Source organism: Terrapene carolina, unplaced genomic scaffold, assembly GCF_002925995.2.
Source record: "Terrapene carolina triunguis isolate 2854851 unplaced genomic scaffold, T_m_triunguis-2.0 Scaffold112, whole genome shotgun sequence".
Taxonomy (NCBI): domain Eukaryota; kingdom Metazoa; phylum Chordata; order Testudines; family Emydidae; genus Terrapene; species Terrapene triunguis.
In genome coordinates this window covers 6,923,973-6,946,805 of record NW_020664463.1, presented here as the reverse complement: position 1 = coordinate 6,946,805, position 22,833 = coordinate 6,923,973, and the positions used below count along the sequence as shown (strand labels likewise).

At 40.7% G+C, this 22,833-nt stretch overlaps 1 protein-coding gene across 6 annotated transcripts in view; it reads right to left on the bottom strand.

Moving 5' to 3' along the window:
- C2CD5 (C2 calcium dependent domain containing 5) overlaps positions 1 to 22,833 on the bottom strand; it is a 111,122-nt gene that overhangs the window by 21,753 nt on the left and 66,536 nt on the right. For 3 of the 6 annotated variants that reach the window (XM_024196321.3, XM_024196324.3, XM_024196325.3), the window contains 6 exons: positions 18,632 to 18,820; positions 16,530 to 16,721; positions 11,283 to 11,469; positions 8,115 to 8,279; positions 5,374 to 5,514; positions 4,198 to 4,261 (listed from right to left, as the gene is read on the bottom strand). In XM_024196321.3, coding sequence (XP_024052089.1) covers positions 4,198 to 4,261; positions 5,374 to 5,514; positions 8,115 to 8,279; positions 11,283 to 11,469; positions 16,530 to 16,721; positions 18,632 to 18,820 — 938 coding nt within the window. The remainder of the gene's footprint in view (positions 1 to 4,197; positions 4,262 to 5,373; positions 5,515 to 8,114; positions 8,280 to 11,282; positions 11,470 to 16,529; positions 16,722 to 18,631; positions 18,821 to 22,833) is intronic. The other 3 variants (XM_024196323.3, XM_024196326.3, XM_024196327.3) reach the window with 1 other exon arrangement.

Sequence of the window (22,833 nt, the reverse complement as noted above, 5' to 3'; positions counted from 1 at the left end):
AATCTCATATGAAGTTCTAGCATCAATTCTGCTGTTGTTGGCATCCTTTCGTATGTGAGAGACAGTGGGAATTGCAGACTATGATGTAGATCAGTGGTCTCAAATCTTTTTACACACAAGATCATTTTTTGAATTTAAGTGCAACCCAGGATCTATCCCGCCCCTTGCCCGAAGCCAAACCCACTCCATCCCCCCCGCCCTCCGTCACTTGCTCTCTCCCACTCTCATTCATTTGCACCGGGCTGGGGCAGGGGGTTGAGGTTTGGGCTCTGGGCTGGGGCCGAGGGGTTCAGAGTGTGGAGGGGACTCCGGGCTGAGCCTGGGGCAGGGGGGTTGGGGTGAAGAAGGGGGTGAGGAGTACAAGTTCTGGGAGTTTGGGTGCAGGAGGGGACTCCAGGCTGGGGCAGAGTGTTGGGGTTCAGGAGGGGGTATGGGGTGCTAGCTCTGGGAGGGGGCTCAGGGCTGGGGCTTGGGGTGCAGTAGGGTTTGGGGTGCTGGCTCTGAGCAGGGCCTCAAGGCTGGGGTGCGGACTTCCACCAGGCAGCACTTACCTCGGGCGGTGGCGCAGCAGGGCTAAGACAGGCTTCCTGCCTGCCCCAGCCCCACGCCGCTCCCGGAAGCGGCCAACATGCCCCTGCGGGAGACGCACGTGGCTCTGCGTGCTGCTCCTGCCTGCAAGCACCGACCCCGCAGCTCCCATTGGCCACAGTTCCCCATTCCAGGCCAATGGGAGCTGCTGGGGCAGTGCTTGCAGGCAGGAGTAGCGAACAGAGATCCCTGTTCCCTCCCCCCCACCCGCCCTCAGGGGGGTGCTGGCCACTTCTGGGAGCGGCACATGGCCAGGGCAGGCAGGGAGCCTCTGCCTTAGCCCCGCCAGACTTTTAGCGGACGGAGATTGCAATCGACTGGCAGAGGCTCCAGGATCGACCAGTCGATCGCAATCTACCGGTTGGTGACCACCGATGTAGATGGTTTGCAATGTCTCATGTGACTGAATAGTCCAATCCAAGATTTGCATGATCTTTAGCAGTTATTGCAAGTGTATGTATCTTGGTTGGGAGCAGTTAGCTTCCTATGGGCTCTTTTCTCTTCAAGCTGTAGGAGCCAGCTCCTGTCATGGACTTTGATACCCTGATGGAGATGATGGCACCACTTGTTACGATCACTTGCCAAGATTTCCCATTGCTCAGAATCAATTCCAAATTCCTTAATATCTCCCTTGCATGTGTCTTTATAGCGAAGCTTGGGGCGCCCTGTTGTTCTTGTTCCCTCTGATAGCTTCCCATATAGCATGTCACTGGGTATGCGTTCATCTGCAAACCTACTCAGATGGCCCAGCCAGTGCAGTCGTCTTTGCATGAGCAGGGCTGTGACATTTGGTAATAATGCCCTTCAAAGAACCTCTGTGTTGGTGACTTTATCCTGCCATTTGGTGTTGAGTATGAGGCGTAAACAACGTAGGTGGAAACTATTTAACCTTTTCTCCTGATGTGCATAAGTTGTCCATGTTTCTTCATCATACGAGAGTGCTAAGGATGCAAGCTTGGTACACTAGCATTTTGGTCTTGATGGTAAGCTTTGAGTTGCTCCATGCTCTTTTAGTCAGTCTGCTAAAGGTGGTGGCAGCCTTCCAATGCGAACATTTAGTTCTTCATCCAGCGAGAGGTTGGTGGTCACTGTAGAACCTACACAGCTGAACTTCTGGACTACTTCTAGCTGGTTTGCATTTAAGGTAATTGAATGATCTTGTGGAACCCCCTGTCCTAATACAACTGTTTTCTTGTTGCTGATGGTGAGAACAAGTGCCTGACAGGTACTTGAAAGGCAGTCCATGAGTTCTTGTAGTAGATCTTCATTGTGGGCTATGAGGGCATCAGCAGCAGCAAATAGAAGTTCCCTGATTAGCACCTTTTTGACTTTGGTCTTTGACTTAAGTCGGGACTGGTTGAAAGAGTTTCACTCCATCTTTCATGTCCTTAAACACACAGTTCAAGAGTACTGAGAAGAAGTTTTCAAAAAGCGTAGAGGCAAGAACACATCCTTGCTTCACTCTGCTTTTCATCTCAAAACAGTCTGAAGTAGACCCATGAAACTGGACAGTTGCTCTCATGTTGTCGTGGAATGAACATATAAGAATTAACAAGTTTGGTGGGCACCCTATCTTTTCTAGTGTAGCAAATAGACCTGCTCTGCTGACTGTGTTGAATGCTTTGGTTAGGTCCACAAAGGCGATGTATAATGGTCGGTTTTGCTCTCTGCACTTTTCTTGGAGTTGACAGAGAGAAAATATCATGTCTATAGTTGATCTTCCAGCCCTGAATCCACACTGTGATTCAGGGTAGAACTGATTCGCCAGCTGTTGTAGGCACACTAAGATGACTTCTGCAAAAGCTTTTCCTGCTACACTTAGTAGCGAGATACCCCTGTAGTTGTTGCAGTCGCCCTTTTCGCCTTAATTTTTATATAAAGTGATGATGTTTGCATCATGCCTCTCCTGTGGAATCTCACCGTCTTTCAAGCATTTAAGTAGCACCTGATGAAGATATGGTAATAGGCTGTCTTTCCCGCACTTGAGGATTTCCGCTGGGACGCCATCTTTTCCAGGAGCCTTGCCACTTGATAGTAAATCATTGGCCTTGCTTAGCTCTTCTACAGTGGGCTCCACATCTAGCTCTATCAGGTCAGAATTGAAAACCTGCTACCGCTATGACCATAAGCAGTACAACCTGTACTGGTCAATGCCAAGTGCTGGGCGGCGGTTAATTAACCCAGAAACCTCAGGAAGCGCCAACGGCTTCGGGCTGATGGTGCCTGGAGGGCAGTGGAACCCTTGATGGAGGAAATGCCATCAAAAGGTGGATGAGCAAACTCACTCAGTGTTTTTGCCAACGACATCCACACAAGACAGATTGGGCCCTTCAGCTGTGGCCGACAACCAATCTTAGAGTGGAGCCCTGAAAGGCAGGCAGATGGAAGATCTTGGCACTGGCAACTCCTGCAGCATAGCTGGTTCCAAATGTATTGACTCCCGTCCCTCCTCTGGTCCAAACCAGTGAAGTCAAGAGGGGGACGCTGACACATGGGCAAAGCAGCCCCTCCTCCATATCAACTGCCCAGGCTATTGCAGCGACATCATATGGAGAGGACACTCCATCCTTGCTGGCAATATGGACTCAACACGGAAGGTGGCAGTTATGGGTTATGAGCTCTCACTTGATTGGCATAGAGGAGGGTGCCACAGGTCACCTTCAACGGTGGGAGGAATCAATTCTGCTACACTGTCAATAATTCATTTTGTGGCATCTATTGTATTCTGAAAATCTAATACTCTTGTACAGTGCTAAACTCTGATGTTTATAGATTCACAAGGACTTTAGCAAGTATTGAAGAAATTAGTCCCCCCCCCCGCATAGCCAGTTTGCTATTATTTATTACACTGCTGCTTTCTAGACAAAATAAGCACAGTGGATTTGGATGAAAAACTTGATGTTGTGGATGAAATAATTAAGAAACCCATGTCTTCTTGAACTGTCTCTCCTCAACAGAAAGCGCCAGTTTGGAAAGCTCCAGTGGAAGACAGAGATAGATTTTCATATGGAGAGCACCATGGAAATGAATGTTGCCACATTGAAAGAAAAAATATAAAAGTTGTTGTTTGACAACACGCGAGATATAACAAGTAATACTGTTTAGTTTAAACAACATTCCTGGAATAAAACATAGTGGACAGCTCATATTATATGGCTAAAGTCACTGCAGCAATATATTGACTCAATACTTCTACATCCAGTGAACCCTCTACCTACATTTCAGCCGTCCAGAATATAACAATCTGCAGATACTGAATTACTAATGCAAAAGACACAAGATTTTTTAAACTTTTCACTCTACAAGGAAATGACTACTATGTTGAACTTCCAGTTATGATACAAAAAGACGATCAGCACACAACAGTGTATTGGGAAGCAATCTTCCTTGCCTCAAGTTACAATCAGCATATTCTCAAGAGAGACAAAGCATTTGTCCTCTGTGAGATTTGACCCACAATATTGCATTTCAAGGAATTTTTTTTTCCAATTCTGACCTTGAATGAAATAAAACAATTCTCCATTATCCAGCATATTGTGAAAAGGACTGCCAAAAGTTTATATAACTATTATTTTTAATCACATAGCATGAGAATTTTGTTTACTCGACCTGGAGGTGGTGGAACATCCGTCAGTAAAGAATGTACATCTTCCATTGCATCTGTATCATCAATCTGAAACAAATAAAACACATTGGTAGTGTCAATAAGACAAAAATACTACAACAAGGTTGTTTCTAGATACAAAAGTCGAGTTTATTTAGATGCCTAAATAAATGACTAATTTGGGAATTGCTGGGTACTTAGCACTTTTGAAAATCAGTTAACTTATTTAGATTCCTAAATAAGGGCTTTAGCCCAAACTTAGACACCCGGTTTTGAAAAACCATACCGAAGTTTTTAAATTTCATATTTGCTTCTGAAAAAGACGAGCTGGATCAATAAAGAGGCAAACTGAACAAAATACAAAACAACTAATCAAGATTAAAAAAAAATAAAAAACAACATGCCATTTCTTCAGGTTTTAGTATAATTATCATTTGACCACCACTTTCAAGTTTAAAATTCAAGAATTTTTGATTTAGCACTTTCAGGGAAACAAAACAATTTATTTTTTCACTTCTCACAGTACTTCAAAGTATTTAATTCATTTAAATATATGCTCATTAAAAAGCAATTTAACTTCAGAATAAATAAGTACACTTCAAATATTAAGTTATAACATGCACCTCTTCACCTGACAGAGCACTCCAGGTTCTTCTGTTTTCTGAAGGCCATTTAGTCTAATAAAATGTTAGACACAAAGAATTCCAGCTCCTCAGACATAGAAAAAGACAATATAATAGGAGCCTCAAAGAATAAATAAATTGTATTAATGATCACAAAAATAATGTAATTTTTGGGTTTCAACACTGAATGCTGAGGTGTAGCATACAAGCTATTTAAGGCTCCCATCAGTGATGACTGCCTGTCTTTTTTGTAGCTGAAAAAGAATCGCCCATTTGCTTTTTACTAGCATCTAGGTACTGCTTGACAAAGATGACCAAGAGGAGGATATCTTTTAGGATGTGGTTCATATGCAGACAGTAGATGTGCTAAAGAACAACAGGAGAGAGGAACAGAGGTGTGCTTCAAATTTCAATTAAGAGTTTCTATTGATACAAAAATTAATGAGCTGCTCTACAATTCAGGATACTTTAGAAATAATTAAGAGGTCCTTTATCTATTTTCCATACATTTTTCAAGATGAAAGGCAGGAGCATGAGCATCATAGACATGGATATTACCTCCAAGACAAAAGCATCCTTTTTCCCATGTGAAAGGTCCAGTTCCATAACTTCATCAGAACTTTCTGACTGAGATCTTAGCAGCCTGGAACGCTGTCTTGGTTCTGGAAAGGGAGACCCTATGATTTCTTCTGGTATCTCCTGAAAACAGTATTACAATAAAATTCATATATGTACTCCACATCTTAAAACTATTTTGAAATTTTAACACCTTGCCATCACATAGTTCTAAGACTCAGAACATTCTGAACATCATTCTACTTAGAAGTAATTTTGCCGACAATATAAATCATATTTTCTGTTTTTAATTCCATCCTGCCCTTTTATTTTAGAATTTTCTTTATCACTACTAGGGATACATACAAAATTTATTTCCCTCATTTCAGTCATTCCTGCTACTTATACCAGACACGATTACTGCTTCTGGAAAGGAGTAAGAATTAGCAGCTAATTCTTAGCTCCACAGCAGCCAATTGTGGTGACCTAAAGAGAGTTGTATATACAAAAAGTCTGTTTTTATACAATGTCCCTTGGTAATGACAAACAGTGAAATAAACTCATTTTTAATTATACACATATGCACACAGTGACTAAGAAATATGTCAGATCTATGAATAACAATGATAGCTGAACCGCTGAAGTCTAACTATTTAAGACAAAAAACCTGTTCACAATGTACATTTTTTGTTATTTTAATTTTTTGTCCCAATCAGTTTCCCCTCAGGTTTAAGAACTGAGATGTTGCATATTCTGCATCCAACTGAGAGAGAGGAATAAAACGTATCAACGCTATCCCTATCAGTGATGAGTAACATTAACCAGATCTGGAAGTAATTGCATCCATTCCACCTCAACAGTTTTTGGATACATTGAGGATTATATGAAATGTACCATATTTACTTATTTCTGTTCTTATAAGAGGAAAGTTAAGAACAAAAAATCTGCTAAGGATCTTCTGAAGACCATCTCAGTTTACAGGGGAAGGTGAAGTGATTCTGGTCTATTGAAAAAAAATATGTAGGATGTGTAATGCAGAGAGCTTCCTGTAATCAAAGAGCCGAAGACTCCATGACACCTATTAGAGACCTCACTATGCCAATCTAATTAACCTAGAGGCCACTCAGGTCTGGTCTACACTGAAAAATTTAATACCCTGAGCACGGTACTTAGGTCGACCTAGTCACCAGTGTAGATGCCGCAAGGCTGACAGAAGAACTCTTCCGTCGACCTAGCTACTGTCTCTTAGAGTGGTGGATTAACTACCTCTTCTGTAGATGTAGGAAGTGCCTATGCTGCAGTGGCACCATTGTAGCGCTTGTAGCATAAACAGCCTCAGTTACTAAGGAGAATGGGATGCATTAAAAAACCATCAGATAGAGGTAGAGAGAGAACTTTGCCTGGAGCATTTCAACCTAGAATAATTTTTTTATGGCAGCTGCAAATCACAGAAAAATGGGATTTATATTGGAATTGTTGATACAGGCTTAGGGGCCCTATTCGGCCGAAAGCAACTTCAATGTTTTCTGCCTCACAGTGGTCAATGATACCTCCAGCTACACAGCTGTAAAGATAACTATTTCAAAAAAAGATTAATTTTCCTTCTTGGGAGTGGCTACCTAGTGCTGATTCATGTGCACAAGAACGCCACTCTTGCCAGAGTCCCAGTTTGGTTCTTGGGCAGGATGAGTTCCCATACTTCCCTTTCTGGAATCTACTTCTGTATTGGGACCAGTGAATTCCTAAGGTTCTAAGAAAGAGGGACAGCTACTGGCCAGCCTACAGGTCATCTTACGAAAAAATACCTGTGTGGGGCAGAAGTCTCCCACAGTATTGTTCTCCAATGATGAAAATGGAAGGATCAAAGTGGAAAGAGTACGATAGATGCTCCCAGTTTCCATACAAAATTAAGGATATTTTTTTCTTCATGTGCATATTTTTTAAGTCTGCCAGGACTTGTCCCTTCCCTATTTTAGGACTAAAGAAGAGCTAATCCAGCAGGAGAACTGTAGGAATATCCAGGCAGCTACGGAACTGCAAAGCGACAGAGATGGGAATTATATTTATACTATTTTTTCTCCCCTTCAGCTGCTCTTCAACTCCTAGCATGTAAGAATAGAGGATTTCAAGAGGCTCTCTGCGCAGACTAACCTCTCTCTCTATGGTCTGCAATGGAGCTAGCTTGTGAAGCCTAGACGGCTATGCATATTTGAGGCTAGAGTGGACTCTTAGCTATAGAACCATGGTATACCATATTAATATTTAGCTACTCCACAAATATATTTAAATGATAGCTTGAGTGTGCTTTCTGGTTATGAGGCTACAACTACAGCTGGAGCTAAAAGCCCTAAGCCAAAGGATATGTTATTACCAAGTTAACAAGGAGTACATGCAGACTATTAGAGTGAAAGATGTTTTCTAGCCTTCCACAGCTACACTCCAACTGGCTACTGCTCTCAGAACTCCCTAATCCCTAAAATGCTGTATCTGATTTGGACAAATGAATGGGGAATTTTAAAGACATTCTCAGACATTCAGAACAGAGAGATTTACATATCTGGAATAAGGTGATTATATAAATCTCTGCTCTGATTGCCTCAGAGAGAGCTCAGGGATTTTCATATTGATAAATAACCATGCACTCAAATCAAACCTCTTCAGTTATGGATCAGTAACCATACTAGTTTAGTATGAACTGCATTTGACATGGAATTCTTTTTGAGAGTTGTATAAATTTTACTTACAGGAGGGTTAATCTCATAAAGCTCCTTGTTTTTTGCTATTGTATCATTTATTTTTTTTTGCATGTGAGAAACATGCTGTTCATAGGCGCCATCATTTGGAGTCTTCCCAGCAATCTGAATACCACCAGGGGTCGGTAAAGCTGTCAGATACACACCAGTGGCAGACTTTATAAAAAATAAATAAAAAAGTCAGTAAGAAAACAACAAAGATGTTCAAGAACAAAATATGCCCTATAAAGTTTTATTTTCAATGTTTAATTTTACTTCTACTGGTTTAAAATATTTATAGTTTTCAATACTGCCCAGGATTTTAATGTATTCACCAGTACAATTTGTATCTTTATATCATGGACTGCTACTGTGGTAAATTAATCCATCTTTATTGTTTGTAGATTCAAAACAATATGCCTTGCAACACCTTTCTCCCCATCTGAGGGAACACTCCCTTAAGGAAAATCTTGTTCCTTGACTCAAGAACTCATCTCAAATATGAATAGAAATCTCTACTCTTTTCTAAAGGCTTCATGTCCAAAAATTTGTGACCGGTAATCAATACAACAATAAGTGTGCTAAATATTCATTTATTCAGTTTATTCTCAACTTCAATAGGCGTTACACTGATGTAGACCTTAGTATTAACTCATTTTGATTAAACAAGTTAGAAAATCAAAATTTCCCAGTATCAAGGACTTTAATTTGTCTTTACAGTCACAGATCAGTATATGAACTAGTCAGATTACTGAAGCATCTCTTTCGCTCATTATTCAAATGAAACAGAAAATGGAAGGTTTTCTGGCTTATTTCATAAGAATTTCTACAGTGTGAAAGCCAGATAGATATTTACCAGAGCCTTACAGGCTCTTTAAATAAACCAACTTAATAAAAAAAAGACTGAAATCACATCAGGACTAAGTTATTTCAACTGTTTTCTTAACAAAATTCAAATTTCTGACAAAGAACATCTGTCAAGACAGTGGTCTACGAAAGGAAAATATGTTTCACCATACACATTTTCACTTCTGAGGACAGGGAAATGAGGTTCTCACTTCACTACTATGGAGATTTGGAATTAATCTGAAGAGACAACTCGTACCACATACATACAGGTAAAATCAGTTACTATGATTTTACCATTATCTCTTTCATCCCAAGTATACATTCAGTCTGCTGAACAGATCTGGGTATTGGATGTATTTGTATAATAAACTAGCATGTACACCGTTGAAGTTACTGAAGCTGACACAAGTGAGATACAAAGGCAAGGACAACTGGGACATGGTATCGTTGCCAATGCCCAAGGCATGCTCACAGCAACAATGGCTTCAAACTCAGAATCATTACAGTGTCATTAGTGTGATTCAGTGCCTACATCTACGTAACAGTTGAAGTAAGACCGAGAAACAAAAACATCAGGGAGTTCAGTCGGTCCTAACAAACTCTTGACCCAGTGACGTGACTTATCAGTGCCATTATCATCAGACATAGAATTAATGGAAGCTTTACACAGGGCAGGCCAGCAGTTGAAGACAGACAAGGATCAGAGGAGTCAAGGTTGAACCTCAACTCAGGCCTCAATCTGTGCTTCCTGGGAGACCATACAATTCAGTGAGCTGCTGCTAAGCACTAATGGAATTTTGCACCAACCGTGCCAAGAACAGTGATGTCTAACCTTATAAAATGTTCTTCTAATTTCACAAAACCGTTTGTGCCAGTTTTGTATGATGGTGGAATTCTGGACAAATGGAGATATTTAAAAATTATAGTTTTATTAACAAGTGAGATGGTGGAAAGGAAGGAGACCACCACTTTCTCACTGGTTCCAAACACCATGATCCAAGATCAGACATAAGCATATCAGGCATCACTGTTCTTGGCAGAGTTGGTGCAAAATTCCATTGGTGCTTAGCAGCAGCTCAGTGTATTGTTGGCTCTCCCACAAAGCACAGGTTGAGGCCTGAGTTGAGGTTCAACCTTGGATCCTCTGATCCTTGTTTGTTTTCGACTGCTGGCCTGGATAGCTTTGAGACTTCTATCAGCAGATATGTACTAAAAAGGCTAGTGTTGGTGACATCTCTTGGCATCCAATGGAGTTGGCTGACTCATACACATTCAAAAACATGGCCTCTGAGGTCATCTGGGCCAACTTCTCATTGGAAGTGTCAGGATGGAGAGAGCTTGATAGCCTCTACTCAGGGCCCATCTATTCACTGAGATGTCTTGGCAGAGACAGAATTAAGCTTGGCTATCCCAACCCCACACATCACAGGCAGAGCAGAGATGCCAGTGGTGCAACATTTTATAATTAGGCCTAGAACACTTTCAACCTACTGGTCATTACTTCTCTGCCATCAGAAAACCTCAAAAAAGGAGGGTATGGAATTAAAAACAAATACAATAAGGTGTGGGTGTGTGCGGAGGATATTTATAAAACATTAGTCAAAAATAAGAGTCTGGACAGCACAGAGGGTCTCCAAAATTCATTTTGGGGTGTGTTTTTTTGTTTTTTTTTAAATTGTATTTTATTTTAAACTAAACAGAAAGAAGCATCAAATTCATTCTATAAAAAACAGTACATCATAAGTACAGTTGAAAGGGTTGAGTACCTTGTAGAGTTAAGCTAATGCAACACCATAATGCAACTCCTTTAGAATTAATAGTTAGATGGAAAGTAATAGAGGCATTAGAGGCCATCAATATTACAAGCAGAGGCTGGAGTGTTGGGGGTTCCTCTTTTTCACTAGAAGATAACCAAAGACTTACAAATACTCAGTGAGGGCAAATCCCATCTACCATGAACATGGAATGCAGTTTAAGGAGTCAAATAGATCTCGACAGTAACCAGTAAAGGAATTTATGATTTTTCTACAGCATATTTTGGGGGAAGCCTCCTGTACCTATGATACTTTCATCTACTAATTCAGTTTCAAGAGAGTCCAACCTATTGTGTCTGGTATTCAAGGCAAGTCTATTCTGATCTGTCAACAAAAAGGTGGCGGTATCCTTCCTTTCCACCATCTCACTTGTTAATAAAACTATAATTTTTAAATATCTCCATTTGTCCAGAATTCCACCATCATACAAAACTGGCACAAACGGTTTTGTGAAATTAGAAGAACAGACTATAATAGAATGAGGAATTCTAATTTATGCATTCAAAGCAACACTTACTGCCAAGCCCATCAGCATATTTTCACCCACTGTAATCTGAATCCTCAGACCGAACAGAGCATTCATTCCTTTCAATTTAAGTTTATTCATTAGCTGGGTGTGTACTTCATATTCCATAAATGGCAACAGATTACTGATGGATGTTGCATTTGCTTCAGCTTGAGCTTTCTTTTTCAGGCGACATAACCTGTTGATGGAAATCGTCACATACGTAGAATTAGACTGTCTTACGCATGTAAGCACTTTTAACCACTGATAAACTCTGTAAGCGATCAAAAGGAAATGTGCAGGCTTTTTATATTTGACAAAACATTCAAAGTTATTTTCTGGAATTTAATTCTATTTTTTTTAAAATACCAAGTCAGCACAACATCAAATTGACCCTTTTTGGCTTTTAACAAATATTTGCTGTACATTTTTACCCTTAATTTCGGTCATACTTTAATACGAAAATACCTGTTTAAACTGAAAACTGGAAACCTTGAACAAAAGTAACTTATAAAGCAGAATAATACACGTATTTTAAATAATATTAAGAAACATCCCTTATTAAAACAGATTATAAAAACTGGAAAGCGTGACTTGTCAATTCTTTTTATGAAATCATGTTTACTTCTAGTAATCAAAACATACATAAAAACGTACTCAGAAAGCAAGGAATACGCTTCACCCACTATGCCAGTGTTTTTCAACCTTTTTTAATTTGCAGACTCCTAAAAAATTTCAAATGGCAGTGAGGACCCCTTTGAAAATCTTAAACTTAGTCTGTGGACCCAACCACAGGCTTAAACCATTGTTCTATGGTAACAACAACCTTTCCCAGACCCCTTAGACATAGTCTGAGGAACCTGAGGGTTCTGTGGATCACAGAAAACCACTGCACTATGCCTTTAAAATTATTGGAGAGGTAAGGTGAGTGAAGCAATATCTTTTATTGGACCAACTTCTGTTGATGAAAGAGACAAGCTTCTTTCTTCAGACCTGAAGAAGAGCTCTACGTAACTCAAATGCGTGTCTTTTTCACAACAGAAGTTAGTCCAATAAAAGATATTACCTCACCCACATTGTCTCCCTCATATCCTGGGACCAACACAGTTATAACTCTACTTTAAAAATATTGTACCAACACCTAATATAACTATGTAACTGGAGAAGTGCTAACATGGTAAGTTCAAAATACACTGAGATGAAGTTTGACTACATTATACAAATATTTTATACTGGAAGTTGGTTTTGAATCTGAAAAGTAACTAATTCTGAGATACTTCTTTGCTGAGCTCTGAAATCATAACTAACATTGCTGAGGTGACCAGAGATGCCAATCCAGAGTGGTTAAAGAAATGTTATAATTCCCACTAACTGTACAGTCGCACCTTAATAAAGGTCACATGCGTCACATGCGTCTGACAAAGTGGGTATTCAACCACGAAAGCTTATGCTCCAATACGTCTGTTAATCTATAAGGTGCCACAGGACTCTTTGTTGCTTTTTACAGATCCAGACTAACACGGCTACCCCTCTGTTACCTTAATAAAAGTATTCAGGCTCACTTTGTCGCAGCAAATACTGAAGAAGGTGACACCCAGCATTCTTTACTACCTCTGCATGTCCTTTGAAATTTATGAGAACAGTCTTCCCTTTCTTGCGGACTTCCAACATATCAAAAAGTTTCCTTGATTTCTCTTTCACTAAGGACAATTCAGTATGCAGGGCTCTGTCAGCGAAGAAATTACTTACCTATAACTGGAAGTTCTTCAAGATGTGTGGTCCCTATCTGTATTTCACTGCGGATTATATGCATTTGACATGTGTCTGGAGCCAGAGATTTTTAAAAAGGTAGTGTCTGTTGGTCCACATATGCACCCTAGCTCCACCTCATAGTTTCATCTGAGGTGACAAAGGGTGAGGCGGGACTCACTATCTTGCAGAAGTAATAGCTACTAGAAAGGCAATCTTCATGGGGAGAAGAGAGAGAGCATGAGGCCAGACGCTCAAAGGGTGACTTCGTTAACATTGTGAGGACAAAGTTGAGGTCCCATTGGGGAGCAATGGGCTGAACAGAAGGATAGGTTCATAGGAAGCCCTTCCAAAACCCTGATAGTCAAGGGAGTGAGTAAAGGAGTGTCCTTCAAGCAGGGGGGTGGAAGGTACTGACAGCAGCCATGTGCACCCTGATGGAGTTGAGAGCAAGGCCAGATGTCTTTAGGGAGAGGATATAGTCCAAAAGAGGAGGAATATCTACATCCTCAGGGGCTAGACCCTTCCACTGAGCCCAGGAGGTGAAACACTTCCATTTGGCCCTATAGGATCACCTTGTGGACTCCTCTCCGTTATTTGACAAGAGCCTTGTACTGCTGATGAACACTCCTGCTCTAATGAAGGTGCTCATCCAAAAAACAGGCTCTGAGGTGAAGAGTCTGGGAATCAGGATGCCCGATCCATCCACCTTGTTGCATGAGGAGTTTTGGGAAAGGTGGCAGCAGAAGTGGGGAGCACGCTGACATGCTGAGAACAAGGGAAAACCAGAACTGGTAAGGCCAGAATGGGGCAATCAGAATGACCGTTGCTCTTTTCCATCTGATCTTGTGTAGGACTCATGGCAGGAGCGGCAGGGAGGAAAGGTGTAATTGAGCTATCTGACCAGCAAAGGACTAGTGCGTCACCGTGGGAAAGGGCACCAAGTCCCCCAGAGCAGCACAGGGTGCATTTGCTGTTGGCACAGGAGGCAAAGAGGTCCCTGGCTGGAGTCTCCCAGCAGTCGAAAATGCTAGCGACCAGTGTCGTGAAGCTCCCATTTGTGGTCAGTCACAAACTTTCTGCTGAGAGTCCACAATTACATTCTGAGTCCCAGGAAGGTATGCCGCTGGTAACAGGATCTTGTGGGCAAGGCCAGTCCCAAAGGTGAATTGCTTCTGCACAAAGCACAGGCAACCTTGTGCCCCCTTGTCTGTTGATGTAATAGACGGTGGTGGTGTCATGGGAACAGGTTCTATCACTCGCCTTTGCAGCAGGGAGTCTACCTCTACGGTGAGGATACGGTCGTGAGAGTGGTCCCTGAAGTTAGGCCCGGGTGAGGGATGAGGATGAGGTAGCCATTTTGAATTCGATCATATAGCCATATCGAATGACATCCAGGATCCACTTGTCCGTTATTGCACTCCAACGTGGTAAAAAGAGTGATAGGCACCCCCCAAAGGGAGTGAGTCGGGTGCACGGCATGAGGCAGGGTGGTTGGCGGCTCTCTAATTGCACTCATAAATAGCACTTCTGGGAAGACTGGGTATGAGATGCAGAAGGTTGTGATGATGAACCTGAGGGATGGGGTCACTGGGTTTTCTGCTGTTTGCAAGGAAGCTCATAGGGCCACTAGAGGAATAATTGGGAAACTCTAAATTGCTGCTTTGGAGTCAGGTAGAACTTGCACTTGGGTGCCAGTGTGTAGAAACCCAGTGATTGCACAGTGGCTCTGGAATCCTTGAGGGAATGAAGGGAATCATCAGTCTTCTGGTTGAAGAGATGAGACTCATCGAAAGGGAGGTCCTCTATGGTGGTCTGGACTTCCCTCAGGAAACCTGACAAATGCAGCCATAATTCCCTTTGCATGATGATCCCTGTAGCCATCATGCCTAAAGAAGTGTCTGACGCATCCACCACAGCCTGCAATGTTGTCCTCGCAACCAGCTTCCTCTCATCCAGGATAGCCTGGAATCGGGCTTGATCCGCTGGGGCAGTTTGTCTGTGAAGTATGCCATTTTGCTAAAGATAAGGAAGTCGTAGTTTGCAAATAGAGCCAGGTAATTTGAAATGCGAAACTGGCAGAGAAGAAAACCTTGTGACCCCCAAGGTCCAGGCATTTGCCCTCTTTATCCACTGGGGTGGAACGTGAGTATTGCTGATGGGCCCACTCCATTGCTGCCTGAAAGACGAGAGAATTGGGTGGCAGGTGAGAGAAAAAAAACTCAGGCCCCATTGGAGGTACATACTACACCTCTACCCCGATATAACGCTGTCCTCGGGAGCCAAAAAATCTTACCGCGTTATAGGTGAAACCGCATTATATCAAACTTGCTTTGATCCACCTGAGTGCGCAGCCCCGCCCCCCTGGAGCGCTGCTTTACCGAGTTGTATCCGAATTCGTGTTATATCGGGTCGCGTTATATCAGGGTAGAGGTGTAGCTTTTCTCTACCTCTTTGGGGGTGGGTGTGCAGGTAGCTGGAGTGTGCCAGACAGTCCGGGCCGGTTGAAGAATTGATTGGTAGGGCCACTCTGGCTGGTGCAGAGGCAGTAACATCTCAAGGAATTGGTGAGGCTTGTCTTGCACTTCCTCCAGTGGAATATGGAGGGCATCAGCCACCCTACATAACAGTTCTTGGAATTGACGGTAGTCATCTGGGAGCGAGGAGGAAATCAAAGAACCGCGGTTTCCAGCGATGATGAGAGGAAGTGCTCCAGTTCTGGCAGAAGCATCTAAGTCGGACTAAGGGGTGCATCCTCCAAAAGTTGTTCAGAATGCCTTCTCGAGGATGGCTGAAGTGGCGAGAGTGGAGACTCCTTACAAGTGGGAACATGGATACTGCAACCGCAACCCCCCCAGTACGGCCAGCCTGGTTCAGTATTTTGAATTATTTTAACTTGAGCATATGTAGCATGTGCAACTTTCTTCTGTACTTGCAAGCAGGGCCGACAAGAGGAGGGGGGAAGCCGATACAAATTACCGGGGCCCAGCGGTCCGGAAGGGGGCCCGGCTTCCCCCCCTCACTCTTGTTGGCCCTGTTTAGCCGGTCCGCCCTTGCTGGGGGGTCCGAAATTTTTTTTTCACCGGGGCCCGAACCTGCTCTCGGCGGCCCTGCTTGCAAGTCTTTGCTCTCCATAGCCATGTGGGCTGAATACAATAAATTTAATAGGATTACAGCATAGGTGTTGGAACTAGGGGTACTGGGGATGTGGCAACACCCCCTGGCTTGAAGTGGTTTCCATCATATATAGAATTTACAGTTTGATTCAATGGCTCTCAGCATCCCCACAATGCAAATTATTCCAGCACCCCTGTACTATAGACTAGTATAAATAAAAAGCACAAAACTAAAGTTAATGACATCACAACAGGAAATAAACATTTAGCTGCCAGTTACTACACATAATTGAACATAAAATAATAAATCTGCTCTTTTGTTGAACTACAGTAACAGGAAAATTTCTAATGTTCTCCAGCACAGTAGTAAGAAAATAAATATTTTGACAGATACCTGGCTTGAATAAGACATCCCTTCCCAATAACCATTGCCTCTGCAGGCAGATCTATTGTTGTGAAAAGAACATCAGGAACCTTTTGTTTTCTGCAGTTGTAACAGTATGTGAGATGAGCAGGGAATGGCATGTTCAGTTCATCATATGGTATGTGGCAAAATCCACAACCTGGAGGTGAAGTTTCTTCTATCCTAAAAGTACATTTTGGAAAAGTATATTTAAAACATCTGTGCATCATCTTAACACGAAATACAATGTGCATGTGCGTATAAAATTGGCCTATACATACAGCTACATAAGCCACACATATGGAGTCAAATTCTGTTCTACTACATCTGTGCAACAGGTTAATAGGATTGCACCAATGTAACAGAGCAGAATTAGGTCACAAGCTATTCTCTAAAATGATACATATAGTATCTGTGCAGCTTACCAGTTATCCAGGGATCAAAAAACGACAGCATAAAATGGCCAGTGGTTATATTAGCCTAAGATATTATTGCAATAGCTTTAAGATCTAATTCTTGCTAGCTGGGTGTAGTCTGTGGAATATCACACCTTTACAAAGGACGCTGCTGGGTAAATACATATCAAATCTCTTACATGGACTATGTTTGAATAACCTATACAAAATTAAGCTGCAGAAATTAAACATGCCAGTCATCCTACTGGAGAACAGTATAATACAGATAGTCATTAAAAAGGGAAAGACCCCTAGAGAATTTCCCAAGCTACAGTATTAAGAAAAACTCACTATTCACTTAACTGAAAAAAAAATATCTAGGCAGAATTGTTGCAAAAACACATGGAAGACTATAAACAATATAGTCTGAACAAATTACGATTTTGTAACATACTATGTAAGAGCCTCATTGTAAAATTTTGTCCTTCACAGTAATTTTTCTTCTCAAAGAACTCTGAGTAAACTTTTCAAAAGAACTTAAGTGACTTAGGAACCTAAGTCCCATTGACTTTAAAAGAGATTTGGGCACTAAGGAGCCTAAGTCATTTTTGAAAATGAGACAGACTTTCTGTACATATTTCACATTTGGTTGCTTTATTATCAGTCAGCTTTTATTACTGAAAATAAATGTGATTCTCCCTTTAAACAACACATTCAGCAAGCTTATAAAATATATTATGATCAAAAACTGAATTTTTATTTTGTTTTAACATTAAAAACTTGACATTTCTTTAGATGTCAGTAGGGGAAGGAGAGGTTGAACAAGTGTATTAAATGTTCTGTTGGGACAGAAAAAAAGAAAAGGAAAGGTTTGTTTGATTATTTGTTTGTTTAAAGGGGTTAAAACTGCAGTTTCAAAGAACTGATCAACAAGTAGTATTTGCAGGGAAAGGTAATACTCAGTCTCTTCCTAATGAAATGAAAAAAGAAAAAGCTAAATATTGAGATAAAATTGTATCACTTCACTATGATACACTGTATATTTTGGACTGTACTAATCCCTAAGGATATATGACTATTATTCCAGTGAAGATACTGAAAAAGTCCTGTTGACATGCAATAGTTTGTATATCTTGACTGCCCTCAAATAATTATTTTGCAAGCCCCTCTCTCTCTCTCAAAAAAAAAAACCAAAAAAAAAACCCAAAGCAAACAAAAAACAGAGGTCAAACAGCCAACAATTTGTGTTAGTTGGCCAATTCATTTTTTTTCTTTTCCATCAACCTTTATGATTTTGTTCATAATCTTCAGTTTAAATATTCATTTTTAAATGCTTGTCTTATTCACTTTTGTTTTACACTCAAAGGTATTTTATTTTCTATACAGCCATTGAACATAACAAAGACAATGGTCCACATACTATAGCCAAACCAAGATTTGACTTATACAAATTATCATATAGCTGTCACTTTTTTGTAGTGTGCTACAAAGGTAAGAAAGATACGTGAAGAGTGGCAAAGAAAAAGACTGAGTTATAATTCTGTGGTTAGTAGTCAAACATGTTACCTTATTCAGACTGTTAGAAATAAAAACAGAAAATCTAATTTGGTGCAGAGTTCCATTACTTCTGTTGTTGTTGTTAGTGAAAATCAGTAAAGTGGTTGGTCCCGCATCCTGCACTGTAACACTGTAACCTACCCTAATAGAGAAGAACTATCTTGGTTCTGAGGAAAAAAATCAACCTCTCCCTTCTCTGACCCTATGGAAAAGAAGCCAGGCTGCCATGACAACCTTTGTTCCAAACAGCCTTCCATGGTGCCATCCTGGAGAAACCTAGGGTTCAGTACAGCTGCTGTGCCAGACGCGGACAAAATACAGACCTCTTCACTATAAAAAGAAAAGAATTACAAAGAAGTGAATTTCTGATATGGTGTTAAATATCCTTTTTTTAAAGCCATATATTTAAAAAGCTTGTTCAAAAGCCACAGTGAATTAAATGTAACCGTTAACCCTTGTGGAATCATGTTACCAGTAATAACAATACCTAGCAGATTAACCAATTAATCCACACAAATAGTCTTGTGAGGTATTATGCCCATTTTAAATGGAGAGAAATGGATGCAGATAGATTAAAGAGACATGCCCAAAGCTACGAAGAGAAAATCAATTTAGGAGGTGGAATTTGAAAACAGGAATTCCTGGTTTCCACTTCTGTTCTCAGCCCACTAGATTACCCAGGAAATATAGATTTAAGAAAGCTTTTGGATTCTACAGATTAGAGTGCCTGGGAATGTTGCAGACAAGGTGTAGCTGTTTACCAAAGTTAAGTGTGGAAGCTGAAAACCCCATCACCTGATATCACTCATTGTCAAAATGAAGTTACAAAGCAATACTGACAAGTTGCTTCTTGGTAACTCAGGGGACAAAAGCAAAAAATAAGTAAAATTTTAAAGTATGAACAGCAACTACAGTGTTACATCTAAGTAATATACTCTATTATTGGTTTAAAAGTTAAACAGTTATCAAAGACCACACAACATTTATTGTCTGTACAATTTTACAAATGTTAGACAGTGAACCAAGCCTATAAGGGTAAACACTAAATCAAACACATTATGCTGAAAAACAAAAAGATACCCTGCATCCTTTCTTAGACTGAGAAATTTGTCTTATTTACCTGTAACTCTTCCTAATTTATTTTATTTACCTGTATTTCCTCCTCCTGACCCCCCTCTTCCCCCACAGATACAGCATGTCTGGCAGGCCAATACTGTAAATACTCAAGTCCTTCCTGTTTAAGGCATGGAATCAGGTTGAAATGAAAATCAGCAGGGGACCCCTATTTAATTCTTCCACCATCAGTGAAGTAATGTCAACTCAAAGTCCTACCAACAATTCAAAGTATAAAATATACTATTAACTGATTTATGAATTTATGAATAAATTTATGAATTTATAAATAAATAGTATGTTCCTGTCCCATACTAAAACAAAATTAAGTATTAACAAAGAAAATATAAGGGAATTGAACTACTCATATTATTTATCGGAAGACTAATCAAGATGAACAGATTTTCATTTTCACTACAAGCCCTACTTTATCACAGCATAGAGAACTTTACTTCCAAAGGCTGAATTTGAAGAAGAGGAAAACTTGTGAAAGTTAAAGATGTTCGTTTCTTCAGCCAGCACACAAGTCCCCTTAGCATACCATGGACCTGGTGGAAACTGCCATGATGCTTTCAGATTGTCCATGTCTGCTCATCTTATATACTGCAGCGATGCATCCTGTTACCCATCTTGTGAAGGTGCTCTTTGGATGCCTTCTCCCTTTTGCAGCTTGCCATTGTCACTGCAAATAGAGCCTGATTTTCCATCTGGTTTTGTTCTTTAAGGGCAAAATCTTAACATTGCTTATTCCTTCGGGTGACTAGGATGGGAGCAAATGGATGGTAGGATTACTTCTTGAGATCTGTGCATCACCAGCAGGAAAGTCTAAGGACAACTTTATCCTTATAAAGATAAAATATAGTTCAGGTGTCAGCAACCTTTCAGAAGTGGTGTGCCATGTCTTCATTTATTCACTCTAATTTAAGGTTTCGCATGCTAGTAATACATTTTAACGTTTTTAGAAGGTCTCTTTCTATAGGTCTATAATATATAACTAAACTATTGTTGTATGTAAAGTAAATAAGGTTTTTAAAATGTGCCACTCAAAATCAGCTCGTGTGTCATCGGTTGCCTACCCCTGATATAGTTCCTCTGTGGAGGGGATACTTAGTTCCAAGATCACCATAGCTGAGGCAAAAACTATTTGGAAGGTCAACTTAAGAGCCAAAACATAGAAAGATAGTTCAAATAGACCATTGAGAAGAGTTTGTCAAACAATGCTGCAACTCCACATTAGACATAGATGAATAGGCAGGCTATAGAAGCACTGAGGCAACCTTCAAAACCTTAAGCCAAAAAGGATGTCAAAACATCACAAATATTTTGACATTACTGGGGTTTGGGTCCATATTCAGGCTTTAAAAAACAACAACAACAACTAACAGTAGAACTGTGGTGTTTACTTGAGTTGGGGGGAAAAGAAAAAACCTCAGCACAAGTTCTCATCTAAAAGTGCTCTTTCCCAAGCAACTTTTAATAAAGATGTTCAAACTTAGTCTAGCATTGAAAAATTCTTGTCAAATATCTTTATTCTCTGACCTAGTAATTGAACTGAAGTGAAAATTCAGACCCTGATGTTCTGAGGAGGTGAAAGTTTCAATTCTAGTCATCCCAAGTTCCTAGTTATCCAATTGAAAACCTCCACTTCGAGACTCTATTCTTCCTTGTTTTAGTTTTGTCACTTAGCTCTTACATTTAGGATCCCTTTCAAATGTACTTTTATTTAGATGTTTGGTTCTGCCATACTGAATAGCACTTGAGCCATCTCCCTGGGTGCTTTGCTCCTATTCCTTTCCCGCCTGCCCAATGATACTGTTTTAACAATGTGTGGAATTACTAATATGTTTGTCTTGGACTAGGAAGGCCACCTGAAACTGAGCCGGACAAGGGAGTCCCTGGTGCTTGAATGTCTATGTAACCTATCAAAGGGGTAGCTGTGTTAGTCTGGATCTGTAAAAGCAGCAAAGAGTCCTGTGGCACCTTATAGACTAACAGACGTATAGGAGCATGAGCTTTCGTGGGTGAATACCCACTTCTTCGGATGCATGTAGTGGAAATTTCCACTACATGCATCCGAAGAAGTGCGTATTCACCCACGAAAGCTCATGGTCCTATACATCTGTTAGTTTATAAGGTGCCACAGGACTCTTTGCTGCTTTTATGTAACCTATGTAGACCTCTCAGCCCATCAAGCTCACATGTATCTGGTAATTTTCCTTCTGTGGTAGTATGAAGGTGATGCCAATCATCAGCTCTTTCTGATTTTCCTTGGGAGAAAGTGGGTCTCTTCTACTTGATCCTCTGTAACTGATTCCACTTGAATATCCTGGTATTTGGCTGATAGCAGGATTTCTGTTCAGGGTTGCTTTCTGGAGCTGTAGATGTGACCTTCTGTGGACTAGACAGCCTGGAAGTAGATACAAGGATTCCATATTGTTCTCCCCAAGGTTGTGATAAATCACAAATACAGAAGGTAGGTGAGATATTCTTACCCTTCAAAGTGTGGGATAGGTCAGTGCAGTTCTGGCTTCTAGCTGAGATGGCTGTATGTTTTTATATTTTCAAATAAATAGGGCTACTCTGTTTCTGTGTCCCTTGAATTCCAGATGGATGGAGACAGCCTAGCATAGCTATTGGAGCCATAACAGTTGAACCTAACTTCTCCCTATGGCTCAATGTCTGAGAGGCCCACCTGTCTTTGCCATTTGGGGGAACATGTTAGACTTGTGGAATGAAGACACTACTATGACCAGTTTAATGTCTTTGTCCAGGAAAGTGCTGCTACTGTATCATAGGAGTGGAAAAATGCAATCCCTCAAATTTTAGCCCAAAAGGCTATACACATTATTTTCTCTGTGTGGTACTGGAGGAGAAAAATCATGGTCAGTACGTCCCAAAGAGAGATTCAGGACAGGAACACTCAGCCTGCAGTACTCCAGTTCTGGGAGGCAAGATTATCTGGCTCAATTTACGATCAATCCCTAGAGAAGGACCCCCTGCTTCCATGCCTTAAAAGTGTCTGTTTTACTTCTGAACTATCAATCATTCCTTGACAATAAAGTGTAACTATAAAACATATTTAAGTAAAATGTCCAGGCATTCTGGCAGATAAAGTTTAGTGAACTTGAGAATTAGACAAGTTAATGTTAACTGTCAAAAGCAAATACGTAGATTAAAGACTAGCAGTAGCATGCTAAGGAATAGTTATGACAATGGCTACAGAATTAATT